Source organism: Zalophus californianus, chromosome 7 (assembly GCF_009762305.2).
Source record: "Zalophus californianus isolate mZalCal1 chromosome 7, mZalCal1.pri.v2, whole genome shotgun sequence".
NCBI lineage: Eukaryota > Metazoa > Chordata > Mammalia > Carnivora > Otariidae > Zalophus > Zalophus californianus.
In genome coordinates, this window is record NC_045601.1 from 28,492,372 (window position 1) to 28,517,537 (window position 25,166).

Sequence of the window (25,166 nt, forward strand, 5' to 3'; positions counted from 1 at the left end):
ACATCCAGGAAAAGTGTCAGGTTTGAGGGAGTGCTCAGAGACTGCAGTGAGATTCATTCACATTTCATTAGAAATCTCAGACAGTTCAGGGTGCCTGGGTGGCTCGTTCGGTTTCAGCTCAGGTCATGATCTCAGGGTCCTGGGATGGAGCCCCGAGTCAAGGCTCCATGCTCAGTGCAGAGTCTACTGGAGATTGTCTCCCTCTCCCTCTGTTCCTCCTGCTTGTGCTCTCTCATTCTCTCTCTCTCTCTCTCAAACAAATAAATAAAATCTTAAAAAAAAAAAAAGCTCAGACAGTTCTTTACATATTTTCCTTTTCTCACAGTGACTCTGCTGGAATTTTGAACACAACTGATTGTCTAGGAGCAGGTTCTTGGGTAAAGAGCGGGTCCAGTGACCAATATGGCCCTCCCTGGGATGGAAGGAAGACAACCTGGCTGACTATAGCTCCTTCCTCCCTTCCTCCACTTAGGGTTTGTTTATTGTTTTTCCCTTCTTCTGGGAGGAGCTAGACTGTGCAGTCTCAGTCTCCCTCACCCTCCTGGCTTCTCCAACTGCTCTAGATACCAACTCCCACATGGAGACTGTCAGGTGAGAAATGGTCACATAAAATGCATTCCCAAGGCACTTAGAAGAAAGGAGTCAGTTTATCAGCTTAGTTTTGGCTTAGCTCTTGATGACCCCGAAGGCCCTATAGCTTAGGCAGATTTAGAATGTGTAATTGGATTCTCTTGTTTGAAATGGATGTAGCATACTTGAAATGAATATACGTATTGGAAAATAAGCATGGAAATATCAGTTTCAGTCTATAAACTGCCAAGTCACTAGTGCTCCACCCTGCAAAGAGCCTTTCCGTCTGGCCTGATAGTGCGCCAGGCTGTGCCACCTGCCACACAGTCATCTTTGTGCTTTGGGGAGTTGCAGAACTCCGTGGAACGGCTCCTTGTCTTTCAGGCTGGCATCCTTTCCTTTCATTGGCTTTGTTTTCATTAGTTACTACATTTAGATATTTGATAGGTTCCAAAATCAGTGATCCTCTATTTGGGAACATTTTGAGTAGGGCAAGTTAAAGAAATCCAACAAATAAGATGCCATGTCCAGTGAAAAGATAATAAAAAGGTGAGCAGAACAGCGTGCTTTAAATCTTGCCCCTTCTTTCCTGCAGAGGACTTGAAGAAATGTTTTGTCATCTAAGTCCCTTTTCTTGGCCTGAGTCTCTCTCGGAGCCAATCAAAGCCCTGGCTTAATCACATTTCTTTGCACTCCAGGGTGATCGTCTTAATTATTGAATAGATTTGAATGTATGTTCAGACCACAACCACACATCGCCGGAAGTCAGTGGCAGTGTGAGTCCTAACACAGCGTGTGTGTGGAGCACCCAGGGTGGGCGTCAGCGCGTCCTCCCCGGTCTGCCCCCACTGGCCAATGCTCAGAGCAGGGAGCAGCTTCAGCATTCTGCTCTTCTCCACTCTCCCTGGCCTAAAAGTCTGTGATTCCGGCTTTGAAGGGGACTCTGGCTGGCCAGGCCATGTTCTACCCTTTTGCTGCACTGCTCCATTTCCTATGCAGAGAAGGTGCCAGAGAAGCAATTCAGTCCCAGCCCAGCCCACGGTGTCTCCCATCAGAGGTGGCAGAAGCCACCACTTGAACCGATACAGGTTTGGTTTGCAAAACTGAGAGGGAAGAAGTGGTAAATGTACCCACATAGAACAAAACCTAATCTTTAAGTCTCTGATCAGCCCTAACACTGTGGCTCCTTGCAGACCCCATTCCTGCTTTTCCCACTAGAGCAAAGCTACCTTGGAGGTGGGTTTGGTTTGGTTTGGTTTGGTTTGGGTAGTCCGCTTTCTTGAAAGCAGTTGCCTTCTCAGTGGTGTCCAGACCAGCAGAAACAAAGAGGCTTAAACTGCAGGAGATGAATACACCAACTCCAGGGGCGAAGGAGCAGGTGCTGGTGTTAATATAGGAAGGTTAATAGCACTCAGGGCCCCGGTTTCACACGTTGACAAAGATGCAGAGAATTGCAGGTTACAGAGAAGGTGAGGCAAGGATAGCTGATGACTGTGGGCATGTACTGCAAATGGTGGGATGCACTGCAAGGAACAGAGGAACTGGAAAAGTAGGCAAAGTAAAATCACCAAATGAGAAAAGAAAGGGACCAAAGAATAAGTAGCATGATGCTTTGAATAAATAGAAAGCAAACACATGTGAATGCGGAAACTTTTTTTCCAGAAATAAAAGAGGAAAGGAAGAGGCTTTTTCTTTTTATTTTACAGCTTTATGTACCATCTGAATTTCCTAACCACTTGATAGACATTTCTTTTTTAAGATTAAAAAAAAATGGGTTATCCAGGTGATGGGATTATAGGCCTTGCAATTTTTGTCTTCATAGTCTTTTTTTTTTAAAGATTTTATTTATTTATTTGAGAGAGAGAGAATGAGAGATAGAAAGCACGAGAAGGAAGAGGGTCAGAGGGAGAAGCAGACTCCCCGCCGAGCAGGGAACCCTATGCGGGACTCGATCCCGGGACTCCAGGATCATGACCTGAGCCGAAGGCAGTCGCTTAACCAACTGAGCCACCCAGGCGCCCCTTGTCTTCATAGTCTTTCTGTAGTATGGAAAAGCTAATAGATTTTTTTTTTTAAGATTTTTATTTTTATTTACTTGAGAGAGAGAGAGCAGGGGGAGGAGCAGAGGGAGAGGGAGAAGCAGACTCCATGCTGAGCACAGAGCCCGACGCAGGGCCCGATCCCGGGACCCTGAGATCATGACCTGAGCCGAACTCAGGAGTCAGCTGCAGGGACCTGGGTGGCTCAGTCATTAAGCGTCTGCCTTCAGCTCAGGTCATGATCCTCCGGTCCTGAGATGGAGCCCCACATCGGACTCCCTGCTCAGTGGAGAGCCTGCTTCTCCCTCTCCCACTCCCCCTGCTTGTGTTCCCTCTCTCTCGCTGTGTGTCTCTCTCTCTCTGTCAAATAAATAAATAAAATCTTAAAAAAAAAAAAAAAGTCGACTGCTTAACCAGCTGAGCCACCAAGGTACTCCAATAGATGTGGGATTTTTTTAAATAAAATTAAGCTAAATCAATTGAAATTTTTATAGGCAAGTGTGGAATTAATATCTGCTGTGATGCTACTACCTTTATAGACTAGCTGACAGAAGGTAACGTCTTACTGTAACCAATCTGTGAGTCCACTGCAATGAGTAAGCAGTTGGATATAGGGCTTTAGGATGCTAGCAAGAGCTATTCTAGATGGCCAGCTTTGCTGGAGGGACCCTTCATGTTCTTTTCAGAAAGCCACTGGTTTGGGGCGCCTGGGTGGCTCGGTCATTAAGCGTCTGCCTTCAGCTCAGGTCATGATCCCAGGGTGCTGGGATCGGGCCCCACATCGGGCTCCCTGCTCAGCAGGAAGCCTGCTTCTCCCTCTCCCACTCCCCCTGCTTGTGTTCCTGCTCTTGCTGTGTGTCTCTCTGTCAAATAAATAAATAAAATCTTAAAAAAAAAAAAGAAAGAAAGCCACTGGTTTCTAAATTTTTTGGAGCTGATTTCTATCACGGCTAATGTTATTAAAACCCTGATCTGGGGGCACCTGGGTGGCTCAGTTGGTTAAGCATCTGCCCTCAGCTCAGGTCATGATCCTGGAGTCCCGGGATCGAGTCCCACATCAGGCTCCCTGCTCAGTGGGGAGTCTGCTTCTCCCTCTGACCCTGCCCCCTCTCATGCACTCTCTCTCTCTCACTCTCTCTCAAATAAATAAATAAGATCTTAAAAAAAAAACCCAAAAACAAAAAACCCTGATCTGGCATCCTTCATTTTTTTTTTCTCCTGACTTTGCTCTTCTGCTCCTTTTCAAAACTAAATGCTGATCTGCTTTAATATGATGAGGCAGCACCTGTTTTGCTTTCTGACGTCTGGAAGAAATCAGAATACATAAGATTCATGATGTATCAAATAAAAGGGGTCAATAGGAAGTATGCACAGAGTCCCTTGATGTGTCGAGGCTGCTTTTGGATGCCTTGAATGAAAAGCCACCATCTAATCACCACCTAGTTTTGTATGCATTGTTTTTTCCTAGGTAGTCCGCACGTTGTCCTTGGTAGCCTTTTATTGTTCCCATCCCCCCACTTCACATCAAATCTTCTGCTTTTTCTGAGTCTCCCCCACCTCCAAAGCCCATCTCGGATCTCACCTCCAGCCTCAGCGCTGTCTGCCTAGGACTGAGGTGTTGCGTGTTGCAGGCTAGAGGAAGTGGAAGCTGGGACCAAATTTTGGAGGATATTTGGTAGGCTAAGGTGCATGCTTGGACCTCATTCTGTAGTTAGTGGAAACTTTGCCAGTTGAGAGATTGCTTTTAATTGTGAGTACTGAATAAGAAAACAACAGTGATTTAAACAAATTTGGAGTTTTTTTTCTTACCTGCACGAACTATGAAAGTAAACAGTACAGCGGTTCAAAGATGTCAGCGCCAGGGGGCGCCTGGGTGGCTCGGATGGTTAAGCGTCTGCCTTCGGCTCAGGTCATGATCTCAGGGTCCTGGGATCGAGCCCCGCATCGGGTTCCTTGCTTGGCGGGGAGCCTGCTTCTCCCTCTCCCTCTACTGTTCCCCCTGCTTGTGCTCTCTCACTCTCTCTGTCAAATAAATAAATAAAATCTTTAAAAAAAAAAAAAAAAAAAGATGTCAGCGCCAGGTTACTGCCTTAGCTTTTCCCTCATGATAGCTTCCTGGTTACAAGGCAAATGCTCTACCTTGAACATCATACCCATGTTCAAGGCAGGAACAAAAGGCAGAGTGAGGAGCCATCCTACCCGAGTCCGCTTCCCCTTGAAGGAGCATTCCTGCAAACCCAGCCTAACAATTGCAGTGTTCAGCTTCTTGGCCAGAGCTGTGCCTTGTGGCCAATCAGGGTTCTCTTAGAAAAGAACCCTTGTGGGGCGCCTGGGTGGCTTAGTTGTTAAGCATCTGCCTTCGGCTCAGGTCATGATCCCAGGGTCCTGGGATCGAGCCCCACATCGGGCTCCCTGCTCAGCGGGAAGCCTGCTTCTCCCTCTCCCACTCCCCCTACTTGTGTTCCCTGTCTCGCTGTCTCTCTCTCACTGTCTCTCTCTCTCTCTCTCTCTCTGTGTCAAAATAAATAAATAAATTTTTTTTTAAAAATTAAAAAAGGAAGCCTTGTATAGACCTTTATTAGGAAGCAAGCATGGAACAACACAGTTTGCCTATGCAAATGGCCAGTATGAATTTCCAAGAGAGAAATGCTGCAGCAATTGTGTTTTTGTTTTGTTTTTTTACTATAAAGCACTTTTTGTTGTTGTTGTTTTTGCCTTGCTTCCTGTGACATGAGCAGTATTTGGAACTTGTGGAAACATACATTCTAAAAATGACGTAAGATGGAATGAAATCAAGTGCCAAGCAATTGTGGGTCAGAGTTGGGGGCGTAGTAGAAGTCAGAGAAGGAAAAGTGTCGGAATAGCTTGAAAAGATTTCATGAGAAAGAGACCTGAGCAGGACTATGAGAAATGGATTGGACTCTCTGCCATGCTATAATGGCGATGCATGACTTCTCTGTTTGTCAAATCCCAAAACAGCACTCAGAGTGAGCTCTGTGAACTCCATGGACTTTGGGTGATAATGATATGTTGTGAACTGTGGACTTTGGATAATAATGATATGTCTCTGTAGGTTCATTGATTGAAATAAATGTACCACTCTAGTGCAGGATTTTGACAGTGGGAGAGGTTGTGCATATGTGGAGGCGGGTGGGGGGGACACATGGGAACGGTCTCTGAACTCTCCACTCCCATTTGGTGTGAACCTGAAACTTCTGTAAAAAAATAAAAGCTATTAAAAGGAAGGAAAGAAAGGTAGGTAGATTGGATTTAAACACTGGAAGAGATGGTGAGGCTGGTGTTAGATTGGATTTAAACACTGGAAGAGATGGTGAGGCTGGTGTTCCAGCGAGAGGGGAAAACGAACAAGGACACAGATGTGCAAATGACTGCAGCATAGGGACAGCGCGGTGAGATGGGCTTCCCCTAATTTTAAACAACCTTGAGGTTAAACATTCACTTGTTACTCGAAAGGAATTGGAATAATCTTAACCTTCCATTTTTTACCACTCATTCCTATTACATTTTTTCCGAGTTTGCGTAAGAAAATTTAAAGTCAAGTATTTTACTCTTATGTTGTGCAGAGGAGGAAGAGTTAATTATTGATATTCTGAAGCCTTGTATATACGTGTTTTTTTCCCACAGATTGAACTCAGTTGATTAATATTCACAGGATTAAAATTGCACTCATTTCTTTGCAAAACTGGTATTTAAAGCTGACTCTTGTTTATATGGGATTTTAGGAACTATACATCTTCTACCTTGATCATTTTATTTTGCATTTAAGTATGAAAGCTTTTCTACTTTGTGGCCTATAGTAATCATTTTGTAAAATATTGGTATTAGCAATTTTAGTTTTCTTCTTAAAAGTAAATCATTATCCTAAAAGTAAATGCACCTTCTTTCAGTTGGTTACTTTAATTAAGCAGAGTAATGAAGTTGAGTTCTAATTATTTTTCCCCAAGTTATTTAACTAGTTGCTTTTAATTACACATTGAATTTAATTGAATTCGGTCTAATTTGATAAACTCTGTATCCATCTGTTGAAACTTAGAAAATTAGCTTAGCTACAGTCTCCGTAATTAACCGTTTCTCAGTGTAAATGGAAAACTTTTGATAGGGTTAGGCTTTCCCCCTCCTTTCTGTACTTTGCCCTGATCTTTGCTTCATCATAAACGTTACTCATATTATGGAACAGAGCTCCTTGGTGTAGTAGCTAGCCTTGTGACTGGGGATAGATCGCCGAGAAGGTCCATCACCATGGGGATGAAGAGGCTTGCCTTTTAATCTGGTTTATATTACTGCAGGTGGAAGATACAGCCTTTTCTGTTCTATTTATAATGTTGCCATCTGGCTGAAGGAAGGTTTTTGCTTGTTTTATTTATTGGTTTTTAGATAAAAGTGTTTTGGGTTGGAGTTAAAGTATGTAATGTTTGCTCCTGTCAGCTGTGTCAGAAGGAGTTTGTACCATGAATCAGATAGCTGCTTTTATTGGTAAACAAAGCAGCTTAAGAAGTGATTCCCAATCACCTAAAAGCAAAAAATTGGTGGAACACGTGCTTTTCTAAAATACGGTTTTCTTCATTTCAGGATGTTTGTCTTTTTAGCAGACTACCAAAACAAATCTATTAAATTGCTTTGGGGAAAATGCCGGGGTTTACAAATCTCTCAAAGCTGAAATGTTTGTTTTGTAGCCTTTCTGGTATTTCCAGCGAAGGCTATAATGTTTTCAATGCTTCTTCCCATGCAGTAGAGGCAAAATTCTGTTGTATTTGGAGTCTGTCACTCTAATTCCTATGATACTCTAAGTGATACTGAACAGACCTTTTCTGTTACATGGCTGTGAACGCAGTGATTTGATTTTGAGGCTTGCCTGATGTCACGTCAAAACCATCCTAGAATTACATTATTTTCTGTGTTTTTCCTGACGTGGAGTGAACATGACTATAATCTGACAATTCTTTTGGTCACCTTTTCTCTACAGTCTTAGCAGCCATCAAAAAACGAACAAATGTACACTTTTTCTTGTTACTTGTCATGAATACTTTTTCTTTCGGGGCCTTGGCCCCAGTCTGCTCGGAGTATACCACCCACCATCCAGCCGTTCCCTCATTCCCTTCTTCAAGTATTTATTCACTGTCACACAGGTGCCAGATAGTGAGCTAGCCGCTAAAGATGGAGATCCTAAGGGTGAAAATCATGGGCCCTGCCCTCAGGTTGCCCCGGTCGAGTAGAGCATTATCTCAGAACTGCACCTGACCGAGTGTCAAAGACAAAATGGACAAAATGCCTCAAGTTCTATTTAATTGGACAGCAGCTGTGGTTCTTTAAGCTCAAAACACAATGGCTGTGATTAGAGCTCTTTGGAGGCAACAAGTAGCCCCCTCCTTATCCCTTAATTCCGGTAACCTGTTTTGACAGAATTATCTTTTGGTGTTATTTAAGTAATATTTACGCTATTCCTGTCATATGTAATTTAACAAACAAAAAATGGAATTTTTGGTTATGGTTATGGTTATGTCAGTATTTTTGATGTGGACATTTCAGTGCAGTTGCCTCAACTTTCCTTTGGAAGTTGATGGACTATAAATTATTAATAAATGACTCTGTGTGTCTGTCCCATTCTTCATGCCTTCACATTATAGTTAGGATGAGGAGTAATGTTTCTGGTGCGTTCTGTTCCCATGGATCACATAACTGTACACAATGCTGGATTGTATTTATAAAATCAGTGTCTTTGTGTTGGGTTTGTATTATCTCAGTATTGGACAAATTTCTTTGTCTTTTGGTTGACTATCCCTTTCTATCACAGTCATAAATTTTTCATTTTTTTCATTACACAGAAATGAAGTAATCAGAAGGTGACTTTCAGTCACTGTTCATTGTTGCTGAATAAGCTCCGCCTAAACTTAAAGATCTCCACGTGGTCTTATAAGCCTCTGGTACAATCTGTTGTAGCCACCAAGTCACAACTTTTTGTTCTATCTGGAGAGCACGAAATACAAAGAAAAAGTAAAAATTGAATTGTTTTTGTCAGCAGGAATAAGGACGAAATGGGAGACTCCGAGATGCATTAGCAAATATTCTTAATTGCATTTGTTTTTACAGCAAGAAATGAGCAACAGATTGTTGAGTAAATGGTTCCTTGTTCTTATTGCTATGTCAGATTAAACGTGTCTGGATTTTATTTATTTATTTTTGAATATTTTATTTATTTGTTTGACACAGAGAGAGAGCACAAGCAGGGGGAGCAGGAGAGGGAGAAGAAGACTCCCCGCTCAGCAAGAAGCCCAATGCGGGGCTCGATCCCAGGACCCTGGGATCATGACCTGAGCTGAAGGCAGCCGCTTAACGGACTGAGCTACCCAGGCGCCCCCGTGTCTGGATTTTAGACCATAGCACAAAGTGGATTTATTCTGGCATAGAAGGGCAAATTAGAGTCTGCACTGTTTCTCGGCATCTGCAGTTACACACGTCACCAGCATGCAATGCCTATAAATTTACATAGTGAGGTGGCTGCTTCCCTATCCTGTGGTGACCTGTGAAAGATTAAACACACCAATGAGCCTCTGCCCACATTTTATTTCCTTGACCCTCCTGCAAAATGACCTTCAGAACACCCCGCTTGTTTCCCAGCCCAGGCACATTTCCTCCATTCTGTATTTCCTCATGCTACCCACAGCCCTTGCTCCACGGAGGTGGCGGCTGGGGTCCCATTTCCTGCCGGAGTTGAAGCAGAGGAGACGCTGAGGGCTCAGGGAGGTTCCCTGTGTGGTAGCACCTCGCTGCCCCAGGCTCCGTCTTGGGTGGCCACAGTGACAACTCTTCCAGTTCTGTGATGCTTCAAGAACAGGCATGGTTTTCACCCTGGTCACCAGAGTCACTGTTTTCCCTTGAGGGTCAGATACTTATCTCTTGGTACCTGTTAAGGGGAAATGGGAAGATCTGAAAAAATGATTAAATGATACAGAAAGCAGAATTCTAAAATGTCTGGTTTTAGCCTGGTTTCCTTTTGTTGTTTTCATTAAGCTGATAAGCACTTTATACACACACACACACACACACACACACACTCTCTCTCTCTCTCTCTCTCTCTCTCTCTCTCTCTCTCTCTCTCTCTCTCTCTCTCTCTTCCAGCAGGCTTGTTATAGGCTTCACTTTGTGTTTACCCAGAGTCTACTGAAGCTGTAGTAGCTCACCCACCAGAAGTCCCACGTGACATACTCCAGTGACTTTCATTGCCTTCAGGGTCAAGTCCAAACTCTTGGAATTCAAGGAGGCATTGACCTCAGCCTGTTTGTCTTATTTTCAACTGCCTACCTTCTTAAACCCGCTGTTCTGACTGCACGGTGCCCTGATTATCTTTTTTTTTTTAATTGCCTAGGTAGTCTTGCTTATGGCCTCCAGCCAGAAGTATTCTCTGCTTTACTCTTCACTTATACAGACTCTCTCCATTCTCCAAAATTGTTATCCAATGAAGTTTTATATCACTACTACCCCCTTAGCGCCTTCTCCCACCTCTGAATCTCTATAATACTGTCTGCATCATTTTTTTGGTTATCCATCCTCTATGGTATATTGATTTTTTAAAAACTAAACTGATCCATTGCTACAATTTCACGCGTTTTCATGCTGTCTCCTCCAAAAGTTCATAAGCATCTTGCAAGTAGATGTTGTGTCCTTTGATCTTTGTGTTCTTAGTGCCCAGCACAGTGGCTGGCCCATAAGAGTATCTGTAAATGTTTATTGAAAAAATTATTTAGGGCACCCCAGGTGGCGCCTCCCTCTTGTGCTTGCTCTCTCTCAAATAAATAAACCTTTTAAAAAAATTTTTTTTAAAAGTAAAAATTATTTAACATTTCTGAGCCTGGGAATGTAGTAGTTCATTTGATACTATAGAATAAAGACTAACATCAGGGTTGGCTGAGTTTGTGAGGACAGTTAGTTCACCTTTTGACATAGTTTCCAGTGATCACAGAGAAACGGGAGCATAGATTCCTTAAAGGTGGGAGACAAACTGTATTTGAGAGAGCATATTTATAAATGCACTTGAAAATGACTGACGTAGACAGTGTGCTTCAGGCCATAAGAGGAAACCACTTTTCTGAAGAGAAGAGAAATTACCAGGGGAATCAGAAGGTCCAAAACACAGTTTGAAGAAGTAACCTAGAATTAAGGGTTCAGGAAAGGAAAAGTGGTAGGAGACACATTAATATTTCTTCCCAGTGCTGAGCACAAGATGTCCCCCGAGTCAGGTGCTGTCTGAGCAATGCCAGTAGGAAGAAAACCAAGGGAAAGCAGGACATTGAACCCAGGTTTGTCTAGTGCCAACTCCCATGAGCTCCATCATTCCTTTAATTTCACATACAATTAGGGCGCCTGGGTGGCTCAGTTGGTTAAGCAACTGCCTTCGGTTTAGGTCATGATCCTGGAGTCCTGGGATCGAGTCCCACATCGGGCTCCCTGCTCAGCAGGGAGTCTGCTTCTCCCTCTGACGCTCTTCCCTCTCGTGCTCTCTGGCTCTCATTCTCTCTCTCTCAAATAAATAAATAAAATCTTTAAAAAAAATTTCACATACAATTATGAGGAATTTAAACTGAGAAGCTCTGCATTCTGTGGAATAATCAGAAGAGTCATTAGAGAAGGTTGTGTTATGGCCTCATTCTAATGCAAATTTCATAAATAACGTTGGATAAAACCTTTAAGATCTGTGTTACCATACTCCTGGCAGCTCTATTAGAATATAATTTAACTGTCAAGTAAATAAGCAAAAGGATGATAAAGTAGAAAATTTTAGGTGAAACACTGAATTAATTGCCTGAAAACTACTCTGTAATCACTCTCTGTTACATTTTTAAACCAATAACATTCTTCAGTTGCCACAACAGTGTTCTGCAGCCACATTTTTCAAATAAGTGATTTGTTTAGTGCGTCGGGGTCTGTCAAGACCACCCCAGGGTCTGTGATTTACTAGGAAGACTCAGGACTCAGCATGGAGTCAGACTCGTGGCTAAGATTTATTGGAGCAAAACCAGGCCTTCCTAAAGAGAGCTCTCTGGTACCTGCTGTGTGAAGCCTTTTCTGCACAGGTAACCTGAAACTATTAGATTGAGACCTATGAAGTTGCAGTATTCAACCATTTTTTACTACAAAAATGGCAATTGCCAGGATACCTGGGTGGCCCAGTGGGTTAAGCGTCTGCCTGCAGCTTAGGTCATGATCCCGGGATCCTTGGATCAAGTCCCACATCGGGCTCCTTGCTCAGCAGGGAGCCTACTTCTCCCTCTGCCCCTCCCCATGCTCCCTCCCTCCCTCTCTCTCTCTCTCTGTCTCTGAAATAAATAAAATCTTAAAAGAAAAGAAAAAAGGCAATTGCCTGTGGTTCAACTCTCTGTGTGTTTACTCCCCCCCAGAGCTGTTCGTGTACCCTGAGCTGCATGTCTGCCACGTCCAACTGAACAATGTAACAAAGAAGAACCCATTCAGAGCTGGGCCTAATGGCTAAACTCTATTAAAAATAGTGACAGAAAGGGGCACCCAGGTACCTCAGTCAGTTTAGTGCCCAACTCTTAATTTCAGCTCAGGTCATGATCTCAGTCAGGGTGGGAGGTCAAGCCCCATGTTGCACTCAGCACAGAGTCTGCTTGAAATTCACTCTCCCCCTCTTCCTCTGCCCCTCCCCCTGCTCATGTGTGCCCCCGTACTCTCTCTCTCTAAAATAAATCTTTTAAAAAAATAGTAACAGAAATACATTATCCTTGTAGACATCAAGACCACATATCATTCGGTGAGATTTAAACTCAGGATGGTTCCTAAGATTGTAGTCCTAAATGTCTTATTAGAGTAAGCTTTTTTTTACTAAATTAAGCATTTGTTGAACCAATTATTCTGATCAGTTGAGAGAGACTCTTCAACCAGACCATAGAGCCAAAAATAGAAACAAAGCAGTGAGAACTCTTGCCCTTTATGGGAAGACATGGCAAGGAATGCAGTGAATCTTAGAGGATATGGATTTTAGAGGCACATTTGTGGCACTTACTGGAGCTGCAGGATTTTTACTAGGTGAAAGCCCTAAATGTCTGCCATCTCTATATTTTGTTTCAGAGCAGTTTAGAGGGAGACAGAGCCCCAGACCACAAGGGTGCTTGCTTCTCTGCATCCTTCCTCTTGTCTTTTAATACTCTCACATGTGACACTAATGGAATAAAGCTTTCAAGCTAGCAGGAAGATCAATAGAGGTTTTATAAGGCTAGCAAAGACTTATTGAGCATCATGGTATATGACTCAGTTTTTATGAAAAATGAAAGAGATTCAAATTAATGCTGGAAAGTCACCTGAGTCATTTAAAAAATGGTATTTTTGAATGGTGAAATAAAAAATGGTATATTCAATCCTGTCCGCTAGTTACCTAGGATTTCCAGTTTTTTAAATGTTGCAACTCTTAAATAAATTACTTTCGTCGTGTTCTCAAATAGTGAAATTCCCTGTACTTTGTTTAAAAAAATAATAGTAAGGGCGCCTGGGTGGCTCAGATGGTTAAGCATCTGCCTTCGGCTCAGGTCATGATCCCAGGGTCCTAGGATCGAGTCCCGCGTCGGGCTCCCTGGTCCTTGGGAGCCTGCTTCTCCCTCTGCTTCTCTCTCTCTCTCTCTCTCTCTCCTCCCCTCTGTCTCATGAATAAATAAATAAAATCTTTAAAAAAAATAATAGTAAGATTTTATTTTCCATTATTATAATGGAGGGTTTGGGGTTGTTGTGGTTGTTGTTGTTTTAAAGATTTTATTTATTTATTTGACAGAGAGAGATCACAAGTAGACAGACAGGCAGGCAGAAGGAGAAGGAGAAGCAGGCTCCCCACCAAGCAGAGAGCCCGACATGGGGCTCCATCCAAGGCCCCTGGGATCATGACCCGAGCCAAAGGCAGACGCTTAGCGACTGAGCTACTCAGGCACCCGTTGTTGTTGTTTTTTAAAAGCTCATGTTTACTTAATGCAATGGTAACTTGAAGGGCATTCAGTCTCCTGAAACTGTCATCTAAGTCCCAGAAACACTGAGGATTGCCTCTTCCAAAGCCAGGTTGTACCCTAAAAACCATACCAATAAGCCCAGCCTACCTGAGGGCCCCCAGGAGGTGTGCTTGTAGCTGAGTTGGAAACCTCTGAAGCCAGCAGCTGAGCCAGACTTCGCACCCCAGGACCCTGTCACCAAGTTGACATAGGTTTACTTTCCCCATTAGTGCTGCATGAGCAAAGCCCTGGGAAAACAGAAACCATTTCCCACATTTGTGTAGGGAATAAAGAGAGAGCCAATAAAATGCTTTCTACTAGTTATTGAGCATTGTGGTGGGCCCATTGCTCTCATTAATTTTCACAACCCTGGAAGTAAGTGTTGTCCCTCTTTTTTTTTTTCTTTTTTCTTTTTTTTCAGTGTTGTCCCTCTTTACAGATGGGAAAATTAAGGCTGAGAGGTTAAGTGATGTGCTGAGAATTCACACCCCGTTAAGGGCACAGCCAGGTCAGCTGACTCCAAAGCACACACCACCTCCTCAAAACTTCCAAACACAGTGCTACACCATGCCAGGTGCTGCAAGTGCCGTGGTTGAGGGAGGCCCAGACCTCAGTGGAAGAGCGAAAGAGAGAAAACGAATGTGTTAAACACCTGTTGTGTGCTAAGCTCTGTGGCACATTCTTCCCCTGCATCTTCACTCATCCCCGCATCTTCCCAGCAGCCCTGTGAGGGAGGCCGTTCCCCTCCCCTTGCCCCCACAACCTACTCGGGTCAAACTTTCTGAAGGTCACCTGAGCCCCGATCTGTTTGACTTTATATCTTCCGTCTTATCACAATAGAGTGTTAACCAGAGAGGTTTTTGGAGAAATAAAGATTCTCACAGTGATGGAAGGAAAAATGGACTGATAGAAAAGTGGAAAGATAACCTGAAAACGTTAGATGAATGTCTAACCTAAAGGGTAGACATTAACAAGTATTTATAAATTATTACTGTTATAATTATAACAATTATAATCTTGGACTAAACAGACTGACCATTTTTAAAATTACTTTTGCTTTACTAAGTTAAGCTGTCATTTTTACATGAGCATTAAAAATTTTAAGATTTCATATGTGTCTCGTTATGAGTAGGACCCAGAAGGTTTTCCGGGATAGCAGTGAATTCCAAGATCCAGATGATAAGAGGGCAGGCAAATCGATGTTCAGCTAGAGCAGATCCAGTAGAAGTCAGATATAGATAAATTGGGATTCAAGTAACCAGACCTCCAGTTTAATTCAAGTATATTTTTTACATTTGAATTTCAAGATGATAAAACAAATTATAGCTCTTTTCCCCCACCCCTGAAAAGAAAAGCTCTTTGATATCAGAGATTATTTGGAAAAGTCACTTGGACTGAACATGTGTTACAGTCTTTTTAATCTCCTTCATGGTGGACTGTTACATAATATTCAGTTAGGATTGATGTTTGTTGTCAGGACCTGGGGGCCCTGCGGATATGCAATCACCAGAGAAAGATTAAATTATGTCATGTATACCAAGGCAAGAAAGAAATGAATACATGTGAAATATATTCTAAACAAATGGTTCTCATTCTTTTTCACCTAACTAAAAATAATAAATAGGAGATCCATAAATAGCTTACTAATTAGGGCTTTACTTGTTGTGTGCTGGAGGTAGCTCTATAACAAAAAGAAAATTATGATCATTGTACTCCAGATACGTGATACATTCTACTTCTTTCTGTTATGTTTCTTAACGACTGCTTTATGAGCAATTTTAATAAGATTAACTTGCAGAATAAGGAGGAAGGTGGTCCTTTTTTTTAATTTATTTATTTTAGAGAGAGAGAGATCGAGCACAAGCATGAGTGGGAGGGGCAGATGGAGAGGGAGAGAGAATCTCAAGTAGACTCTCTACTGAGCACAGAGCCTGTCGAGGGGCTTGATCTCATGACCCTGAGATCATGACCTGAGAAATCAAGAGTCAGATGCTTGACTGACTGAGCCACCTGGGCACCCCATTATCTACAATTTTCTAAGCTAATACTATATGTAACTGAGAGAGAGCCACAAAAATTCGGTGTATTCCTCATTTAGAGGTCAAAGGTAAATTTAGGGAATATTTTTTTTTTTTAGTAATTTCTTCTTAGTACATCTTGGGAACAGTTTTTAAATTTAGTCTCCTTAAAGCATAATTATTATCACACCTTTTCAGGTTCAAAAACTTTGAGCCAATCATTCCTATTTTCTAGATAATGTCCAATTTCCTTAGCCTAATGGAGAGACAATATGTAATATGTCAGGGGCAAGGGCTGCAAACAGAGCAGGAGAAGGAGTGCAAAGTGCTGAGTGATGGGGGTGCTATTTTAAACAATTCAAGGGGATTCTCTAATGTCTTATTTCAGCAGAGTCTCAGAGGAAGTGAAATCCATGTGGGTATCAGAGACAAAAACGTTTCAAGTCCAGGCAAAGCTCTGGGATGGACTAAGTCAGGATGACTAGAACAGAGTCATCAAGAGGGGAAAGGGGTACCTTGTGGGCCATGATGGAGACCCTCGGTTTTACTCGGAGCAGGATGGGAGCTATCGGAGAGTTTTGAGCGGAGGAGTGATACAACTTGGGTTTTAAGGGGATCACTCTGGCCACTAAGATGAAAACAGACTAAAGGTGGTCAGCGGGAGGACCACGTGGACTGGGTAAGAGGATGTTGTAGTCACGCAGGGAGGAGGTGATTAGAAGGGCAGCAGGAGAGGGGGTAAGATGTTGTATAAGGTAGAGGTGAAAGAACTTACTAACACATTGAGCATGAGAAGCGACAGAAGTCAAGGCTGAGTCCAGGCTTTGGGGCATGAGCCGCTGGAAGGGTAGAATTGCCTCAGTTGTGGAGAAGACTGGGCAGAGCAGGTTTTAAGGCAGAGAGTAGGAGGCCGAAACTCATGGGCTTGGGTTTGGACATGATTTGTATCTGAGACAGTAGCAGACATCTTTTAAATATCCTTTGAAATACATTGAAGTAATATGAGTAAAGGGACGCCTGGGTGGGCGCAGTGCATTAAGCGTCTGCCTTCGGCCCCGGTCATGACCCCAGGGTCCCGGGATCGAGCCCCGCATCGGGCTCCCTGCTCAGCGGGAAGCCTGCTTCTCCCTCTGCCTCTGCCTGCCACTCCCCCGGCTCGTGTGCGCTCTCTCTCTCTGACAAATAAATAAAATCTTTAAAAATACATATATGGGTAAAGAAGGTAATATGTTTACAGTATGGGATCCTGTACTTGACGTAACCAGAGAATTACCTGGTATTTCTGCCCTTCATTCCTTTCCTAGAATACATTTCCCTTAGTCTCTTTAATAATCTTTGTTACAGAACTTTTGTCAGAGGCTTTTTTCAAAATCCTAGTAAATTTTATGTCCTGGCTCCTTTCTGGTGACCCTCGTAGTTATGTTCTTGGAATTTTGGGTTCCTAATGCATGAACTTTCGAAGAACTAAGATCAGAGATTTTGGATACCAGTCATGCTTCCCCGTGCTTGCTTTATGTATAAACTGGGGCTACCCTTGAACGTGCTACTGCTGTAGGATAAGTCGAGCCACGCCCTTGAGTTTTGAATGCGTCCTTCCCATGGAACCAGCGAGTTGTAACAGCCTCATCTTTTTATTTCCTGAATCTAGCTTAGTACCTGATACAAAGGTTCACAGTAAATGTTGAATAGGTGAATGTTTCTGAATCAATTTTAAGAAACTAAATATGGTCTTTTCTCTTTTGTCTCATTTATATAGCGCCTGAAAGCTACAAAGTGCAAGATAAGAAAAATGCTGCCTCCAGCCGGCCCTCTGCTATTTCGGGACAAAATAGCAACTACTCAGGAAATAAGCCAGGTACCCTGCATGGCATTTGCTGTAGAAAAAAAAGGTTATCCCTAAAGCCTAAGGCGGGCTAGAATTTAGGAGAGCTTAGTTCCAGTCCTGCTACCAAAACACAGACAACTCATACTGGCTTATCTAAGTTTAAGTCCAAGAACCTCTTAAAGCCTTGATTTTCTCTTTTTAAAATGGAGATTCAAACACATGCCCTGCTTACCTGCCAGAATCATTTTGACAGTCAGTGAGATGATGCATGTGGGTACGTTGTTTACTATCAAGCAATGTATAAGAGGTAATCATTTTCCTATTCTTTTTTGAAATGACGCATACGACACAATTTTTTGTACCTGTGTGCCCAGCATTATTGCATATCTTTTTTGTGACATTTTCAAAAGCCATTTAAGGAAATCTTTACACATAGCAAAGCTGGTACAGAATTATGTTTTTGTTCTCTATTTTTTGCAGTGATTGTACACCTACACAGTAATTTCATTTAATAGCCTGTGATTCATGGTCTGTTCTACTCAGTGATACAAAGAAGCAAACAGCCTGTAAACATAAACAGTTGAATAAACAATGCAGTTGCTTCCAAGTATCCAGCAGCCATTGTGTGGCCCTTGGGAGAGACCATTGTCCAGTATGATGGTAAACAAGCCAAGGAAGGCAAAGACAAATTGAACCCGCCGTGAGGGCCTTGGAAGCCTACTTCATGCAGCATCCAAGACCGAAGTCATTCAAGAACAGTGAATCAGTGAGAATAAAGATGAAAAATAATTCTTTCTAGCCTCCGAGAAAACATTCCCCCATTATATCTAGTTTGGCGGGGGGTGGCGGGGTTTCCATGTGGGAAAAGATCTTAACAGAGCAGATAAATCTGGCTTGTTGCTTAAAAGAAGGACAACTAACAAGTACTATTGCATGGACTGCATGAGCGGCCATTAATGGAAAATGATGTGTAGTTTCAGTGGAATTTTAATTAGCAGGCTGAGATTCCCCACTTAATTTGCCTTTTCATCCATTCATTTATCCACCTACCACTCAGCCGCCATCTACTACTTACTGAGTAATTGTCCTGTGCCTGGGACCGTGACAGGTACTGGATGAGCAAAGCAGGGCCCCTGTGTTCCCAGGCCTTATTTTAGTGGACTCGGGTTCCTTGTATTCAAGTGAGGATCCTTTAGCATGAAAACCTCATTTGTTTTACCATGAGAATTGAACATTCGCTAAATGGTATATATGCTGTTTTTCCCTCATTTTGACTCTGTTCCCTGTGCGGTACCTTTTATCCTTGTGACTTACTCACTGCGTAACTGGAAATCTATACCTTGCACTCCCCTCACCCATTCTGCCCATTCCTCCCCACCCCTCACCTCTCTGGCAACCATTCAGATTGTGCCTTTTGAGCATCATGTGACTCCTTTCTTGTACATATATAAATAAGCAGAGGTACATATGAAGGTCTCGCTTTTAAAACCACCATGTTGTTTTCCTTAGTGTCTCTAAAGGATGATAGAAGAGTTTTCACGTTGGAGGGCTAGGCTTGAGTAAAACCTTTTAATTTTATGAGATATAAGTCATAGGAATGTCTGACTAGAGCAGTTTATTAATTTTCATTCCCTGGAACTTGGGGTGGGGGAGTAAAGTTAAGTACTAAATTTTTGAATATTTTGAGTATTGCCCTCAACCTGATATGGGCATTCTGACCAGATGATTTCTCGGGGTCTCTTTTAACCCAGTAAATTATAGTTAAATGTCTTTCCATCCTTAACCTTCTGATAACTTAAAACTCATTGGAATACTCTAGAACATCTCTTTGATGTTAATAACATTCAGGTTGTTAATATTTTATCTTTAAAACATGTATAGAAGGCCCTTGTGGTTTATAAGTGTGGGCATAGTATGTCTCATGTTATCTGGGAAAGACCAGTACTCTCAGCTGTGAATACTTGGACCCAGACCGAAAGAGACTATTTGTAAAGTCACCCACCGATCTGTTCATGTCTACAGAGTGGGTGATGGCTCTTGAGAACGCCATCAGCTGCCTCCAAATGATTCAGAGTATGATCTGATTAGATGGGAACATTGGTATTTTCTTCATGAACTGTACATACCTGAAAAAAGCAGAAACTTAAGTTCATTAAAAAAATCTCTCTTAATTCCTATCCCTTTATCACCCTCCACCACAAGTCTTTTTTTTTTTTTAAGATTTTATTTATTTATTTGAGAGAGAGAAATGAGAGAGAGAGAGCACAAGAGGGAGGAGGGTCAGAGGGAGAAGCAGACTCCCCGCCGAGCAGGGAGCCCGATGCGGGACTCGATCCCGGGACTCCAGGATCATGACCTGGGCCGAAGGCAGTCGCTCAACCAACTGAGCCACCCAGGCACCCCCCTCCACCACAAGTCTTTAAAAGAGCCACTAATAACTGCACTAGCATTTATAAATCATTTCCGTCACAGAGGAATGCAGGCCTTGGAATCCTCCAGGCCTTCTCTGGCCGCTACATCAAGCCAATTGTGATGACTCCCTGGGTGCCATGGTGTGCAGAAGGGCCCGGGGTTGAGCAAGAGATCTGGTTTTAAGAACTAGCCTCTAACATTTCACTGTGCCACCTTCCTTGGTCACAGACATTTCCCTCAGTTTTCTCCTTTGAAAACAGGCATGAGAACTCGTCATTGAAGGAATAAGTGGCCCGCTCATAGAGCTATTGTAAAGAACGAAATGATAACCTTTGTGAAAGTGCTTTGTAAAATGCAAAGCCCTGATGAAGTTACTTATTGTATCAACAGTAGTTGTTCGGATAGAAGTCAAAGACTGGTGAGCTCTTGAGCAAGCTTTGTCAGTGTGAGTTGATTTTCTTATCTTCGACAGTCACTGAGTTCTCATTTGTGGTCCAGGTTCATGCATGTCATCAAAGACAGAATATCAGGAGCACTTCCTGTCACCCTTAAAAGTGCCCCAGTTTGGGTGGACACCCCCACCTTCAGTCATCCCGGCAGGAGGTTGAAAGCAGAATGCAGCAATATTCTGTTGCTCTGAAAACTTTTCCTTCTGACAGTGTTAGATGTATCAGGAAACGATGTGAAATGTTCATAATGTTAAAGTACTTCCTGTACCTTGATTTTGCTCCAGGGTAAAGTGATGTGAAGGATGGAGATGAGAGGGAGAATTCTAGAACATTCACTATTTACTCGGAACTATTCCATTTTTTCATTTTTGGAAATCTAGCTTGAAAGATAATTTTTGGTTATGAAAACTGACTGCTTAGCATTAATTTTTTTTTAAATCTGTTATCAAATACAAGATTGCTGTTTGTTTGCCCCATTGGTGCATGTTAGTGGAAGTTTAAAGGCTCTGAAAGTTAGTGAAGGTTGTTTGCTCCTTTGTTCAACCGACACTGACTGAATATTCTCCTTTCTGCCAGATGGGAATAAGCAGTGGACAAAACAAAAGGCTCTGTTCCTCCCCACCCCCATTCACACCATCTTTAATCTGCCATAAGTATTACTGACATTCTAGCACCAAAGTGACTCTCTGTCTATGTAATCAGAAGGATGGAAATAGAATTTATACTGAATGCCTTGGGGCGCCTGGGTAGCTCAGTCAGTTGAGCATCTGACTCTTGGTTTCAGCTCAGGTCACGATCTCAGGGTCATGATGTCAGGACCCTGAGATGGAGCCCCATGTCGGGCTCAGAGTGCTCGGCGCAGAGTCTGCTTGAGATTCACTCTCCTTCTACCCGCCCCCAAAATAAATAAATAAAACCTTAAAAAAAAAAAAAGCTGAATACCTTTTCCCTCTACAATTCAGTATTTTCTAATGCCAGGTTCCTAAACCAATCAAAATCATCTAGCATATCACAGTCACCATGCCCTAAGTCTTTACTTCCTCAAAATCTGATTCCAAAGTAATAGTGATTATCATTTCAGCACTGATCTCAAAAGAAGGTCAGTCGGAATCACTGGACATGTAAGCATTGGCCTTATTTATAGTGATTAATTGATATATTTGTGCAGCACTATATCCAGCCTTGTTTCTTATATGATCAGGCAGGATGTGGTTTATTACATGTGATGAGCATAATCTTCATATAAAATAATATTACAGAAATCAACTCTTGTGCTATTTTTCCAACTGTGTATCTAAAAGGCAACTATTATAGTGCATAATTGGGTTACCAGTTATTGATTTGGGGCCATCAGGGTTGGTTTGGGTTAGAAGAGGGTGAGGGTGTGTGTGTCCCATACGTTGTTATTAAAATCTTCCTTTCAAAATTGTTTTTCAAAATTTTGCATGAAATTTGGCATGTACTGGAAAGTAAGCTAGATATGTCACATCCTTCCTATCGATAGTCTGTGGCAGAATTTATAAACATAATTCCAAGTAGTTAATTTTTAAAGTTAGTTAGTTAGTTAGAGAAAGCACGAGCGCCAGGAGAGGGGCAGAGGGAGAGAGAGAATCTCCAGCATGCTCCGTGCTGAGCACAGGGCTCGATCTCACCACCTGGAGATCATGACCTGAGCCCAAATCAAGAATCAGACACTTAACTGACTGAGCCACCCAGGCGCCCCTACACTATTTTATGGAGACTGTCTGTAATGTGCTTACGCATCTTTTTAAATAAAGTTGATTTTTGAGTTTTGTAGTTAAATAAATGTTTATGAACAGGTAAACCTCATTATTTAAGGAATATTACTTAAGTGGTAGGTAATCATTAAAGGTCTATTCTAACTCCATTTTGACTTGTTCTCGGATAGTTCTTTCTTAAGAATGGCATTTGCCATGCTATCATTTCTTTTCACCAGAAACAAATGACAGTAAAGCACCCCCGTGTATGGCCCATCACAGGTGCCTGACCTGGAGTCCACATGCCCCTTTTCAGATTTCAGAAGTAAACCTTTTGGGGCCAGGAGCGATATTTTCTTACACAAACAATATTTGAAATCTAATAAATAATCTCAGTAAATCTGAGAAGTAAGTATCATAAAAAGTGTGAGCTACTGAGGGGTCCTTTTACCAGTTTTTAAAAATCTTACCTTAAAAGAAAGGAAAAGCATAAAATACCATCACTTAGTCTTGCTCATGATTCTCACTGCCAGGTTTATGCATGCTCCTGATAGGCCTTTCTACAGTTTCTGTTTCCCTGGATGTACAAATTCTGTGATATTTAAGAGGCCTTTGGGTTGGAGGGCCTTTAGATTTGCTGATGAAGCACTACCATGCTGTCTAAAATACTGTCCCACTAGGTTTCTATTTTTAACATGAGATCTTAAAAATATGTCATTTTAAGAGAGGAGAAAATAAACCTGATCTTAAGGTCATCATCATCATCATCATTATTATTATTTTGCTTGTTTGTATAGTAGCAGAGGGAACCCGTTAGTATAGCTCTCTACTGGGAAACCCCCAGCAGTGTCTCACTCCGAGTACAATCCAGAGTCCTCACTGTGACCAGAGAGCCCCGTGCCGTGGCCCTCGCATGTCTGGCCCCGTTGCTTATGATCTTACTCCATTCCAGGCTCTTAGATCTACCCGTTTCTTGAGCACAATAGGTGCTCTTAATCTTGGCCTTTGTGTTTGCTTTCCATTTCCTGGAATATCTGCACATCTGTGTGTCATTTCCATCAGGGTTTTGCACCTAAAAGTTACATCAGTTAGGCCTCCCTTGGCCCTTGTCTAAAATGTTACACATCCCCCTTCCTGCCATGTCACAATCCCCTTTGTTGCTTTGTTGTCCCCTTAGCATTTATCTCAAACTAACATTCAGTATTTTTCCCCTTTTTCATTTTTTTAAAGATTTCATTTATTTATCAGAGAGCGTGTGCGAGGAGGGGGAGGGGCAGAGGGAGAGGGACAAACGGGCTCCCTGCTGAGCGCAGAGCGGCCGAGTGGGGCTCCATCCCAGGACGCTGAGATCAGGACCTGAGCCAAAGTCAGACGCTTAACCAACTGAGCCACCCAGACGCCCCAACCCCTTTTTTTCATTGTATATCTCCTATGTATCCTGTTTATAAAATTCTCCCTGAGTAGAATGCAGTCCCCACCAGGGCAGAGATTTTTTTTTTTTTTCTTTCTTTCTTGACTGCTTTCTTTTCGGCACCTAGAATGATGCCTGGTGCAGAGTTGATGTTCAGCGTGTGTTCAGTGAATGAATGAGTTAACTGAGGCTTATGTGTGAGGCACCATAACTAATGCCATTTCAAGTATTTCATTTAGTTCTTACAGTGTTGTGAGATTGGTTCTATTTATTCTCATTTGGTAGATAATAAATAAAAATCCAGGGGGCACCTGGGTGGCTCAGTCAGTTAAGCATCTGCCTTGGGCTTGGGTCCTGATGCCTGGGATCGAGCTCCACGTCGGGCTTCCTGCTCGGCAGGGAGCCCGTTTCTCCCTCTCCCTCTGCCTGCCAGTCCTCCTGCTTGTGCACGCGCTCTCTCTCTCTCTCTCTCTCTCTCTCTGTCTAAAATAAATAAAATCTTTTTAAAAAATATCCATGAAACCCATGCCCTAATTAACTTGAGACTTAGAGAGTTGGTGAGTAACTCAGCCAAACTTACATAGTGGGTGAGAGAACAGAAGTGAACTTGTGTGTGTGACCTCAGAGCTGGGCTTTTTACATCCAACTGGTGAACCTCTATTCAGTAGCAATTCACTTATGATTCTGTTTGCTGTTGAGGAACAGACTTTTTAAAGCATAAAAATGATAGAAGTTCACTAGCTTAGGAACACAAAGCATCATATATACTGCTGGATAGAAACAGTCAAAAGGCTACAGTTATGTTTTTACATCATGGGTTTTGGGGGGTGCAGACTGTGTGTCTTTTTATTTTATTTTTAGAACTTGTTTCCCATTTTTGTTGAGCTAGAACTGACATACAGCACCCTGTAAGTTTAAGGCCTGCAGCATAATGACTTGACTTATCTGTATTGTGAAATGATCACCACAGTCAGGTTAACATCCCTCATCTCATATGGATATGGGAAAGAAAAAAAGGGGGAGGGGGTTTCCTCCTTGTGATGAGAACTCTTAGGCTCTACTCTCTCATATAATGTTTTTAAACAAGAGAAAAATGCTTGGAAATTCTCAGAAAAATTATAATAATAAAGTATATCACTGAGACTATAGTCCTGTATACCAGTTGTAAGACATAGTAATATTTTATTCACAGAATTTACTAGACAAAAAGATAATTATCAAAGTATATCATTATGAGAAAATCTGCTCTTCTGCTCATGTGTTTTCTCTCCTTTTCAGACCCTCCTCCCGTGCTTCGGGTGGACGACCGGCAGCGACTGGCCAGGGAGCGACGTGAGGAGCGCGAAAAGCAGCTAGGTATCCATCCCCAGCCCTCATCTCCTCTCAGGGACGCTGTTGTCGGGGTGTTACTTTTCACCTCGAGGCTGATGGACACTTACCGTTGAGCACCCGGACTTCACTATAATAACCATGCTCTCTGGCCTGCCTTTATGAGTTGTGCAGATGGATGTGAAACAGAATTGAGTATGTGACAGACACATAGGACTAAATTTTAAGTAACAGGAAAGCCCAGCCCAGGATTAGGGTCATTTTCACTTCTTTTACCGTTTAATGTGGCACTGGAGAGAATGTATATGGGACAGGCATGATGGCTCAGCTTACCTTTTACAGCTTAAAAAAACAAAACAAAACAAGAACAGTAAGCTTATGGTTCTCTT

General features: G+C 42.4%; 1 protein-coding gene across 8 annotated transcripts in view; it reads left to right on the top strand.

Annotated features, from left to right (window-relative positions):
* The window catches only part of MAP7 (microtubule associated protein 7), a 168,206-nt gene that overhangs the window by 89,545 nt on the left and 53,495 nt on the right, over window positions 1-25,166 (top strand). For all 8 annotated transcript variants that reach the window (XM_035728602.1, XM_035728606.1, XM_035728603.1 and 5 more), the window contains 2 exons: window positions 17,390-17,488; window positions 24,727-24,804. In XM_035728602.1, the coding sequence (XP_035584495.1) occupies window positions 17,390-17,488; window positions 24,727-24,804 (177 nt within the window). The remainder of the gene's footprint in view (window positions 1-17,389; window positions 17,489-24,726; window positions 24,805-25,166) is intronic.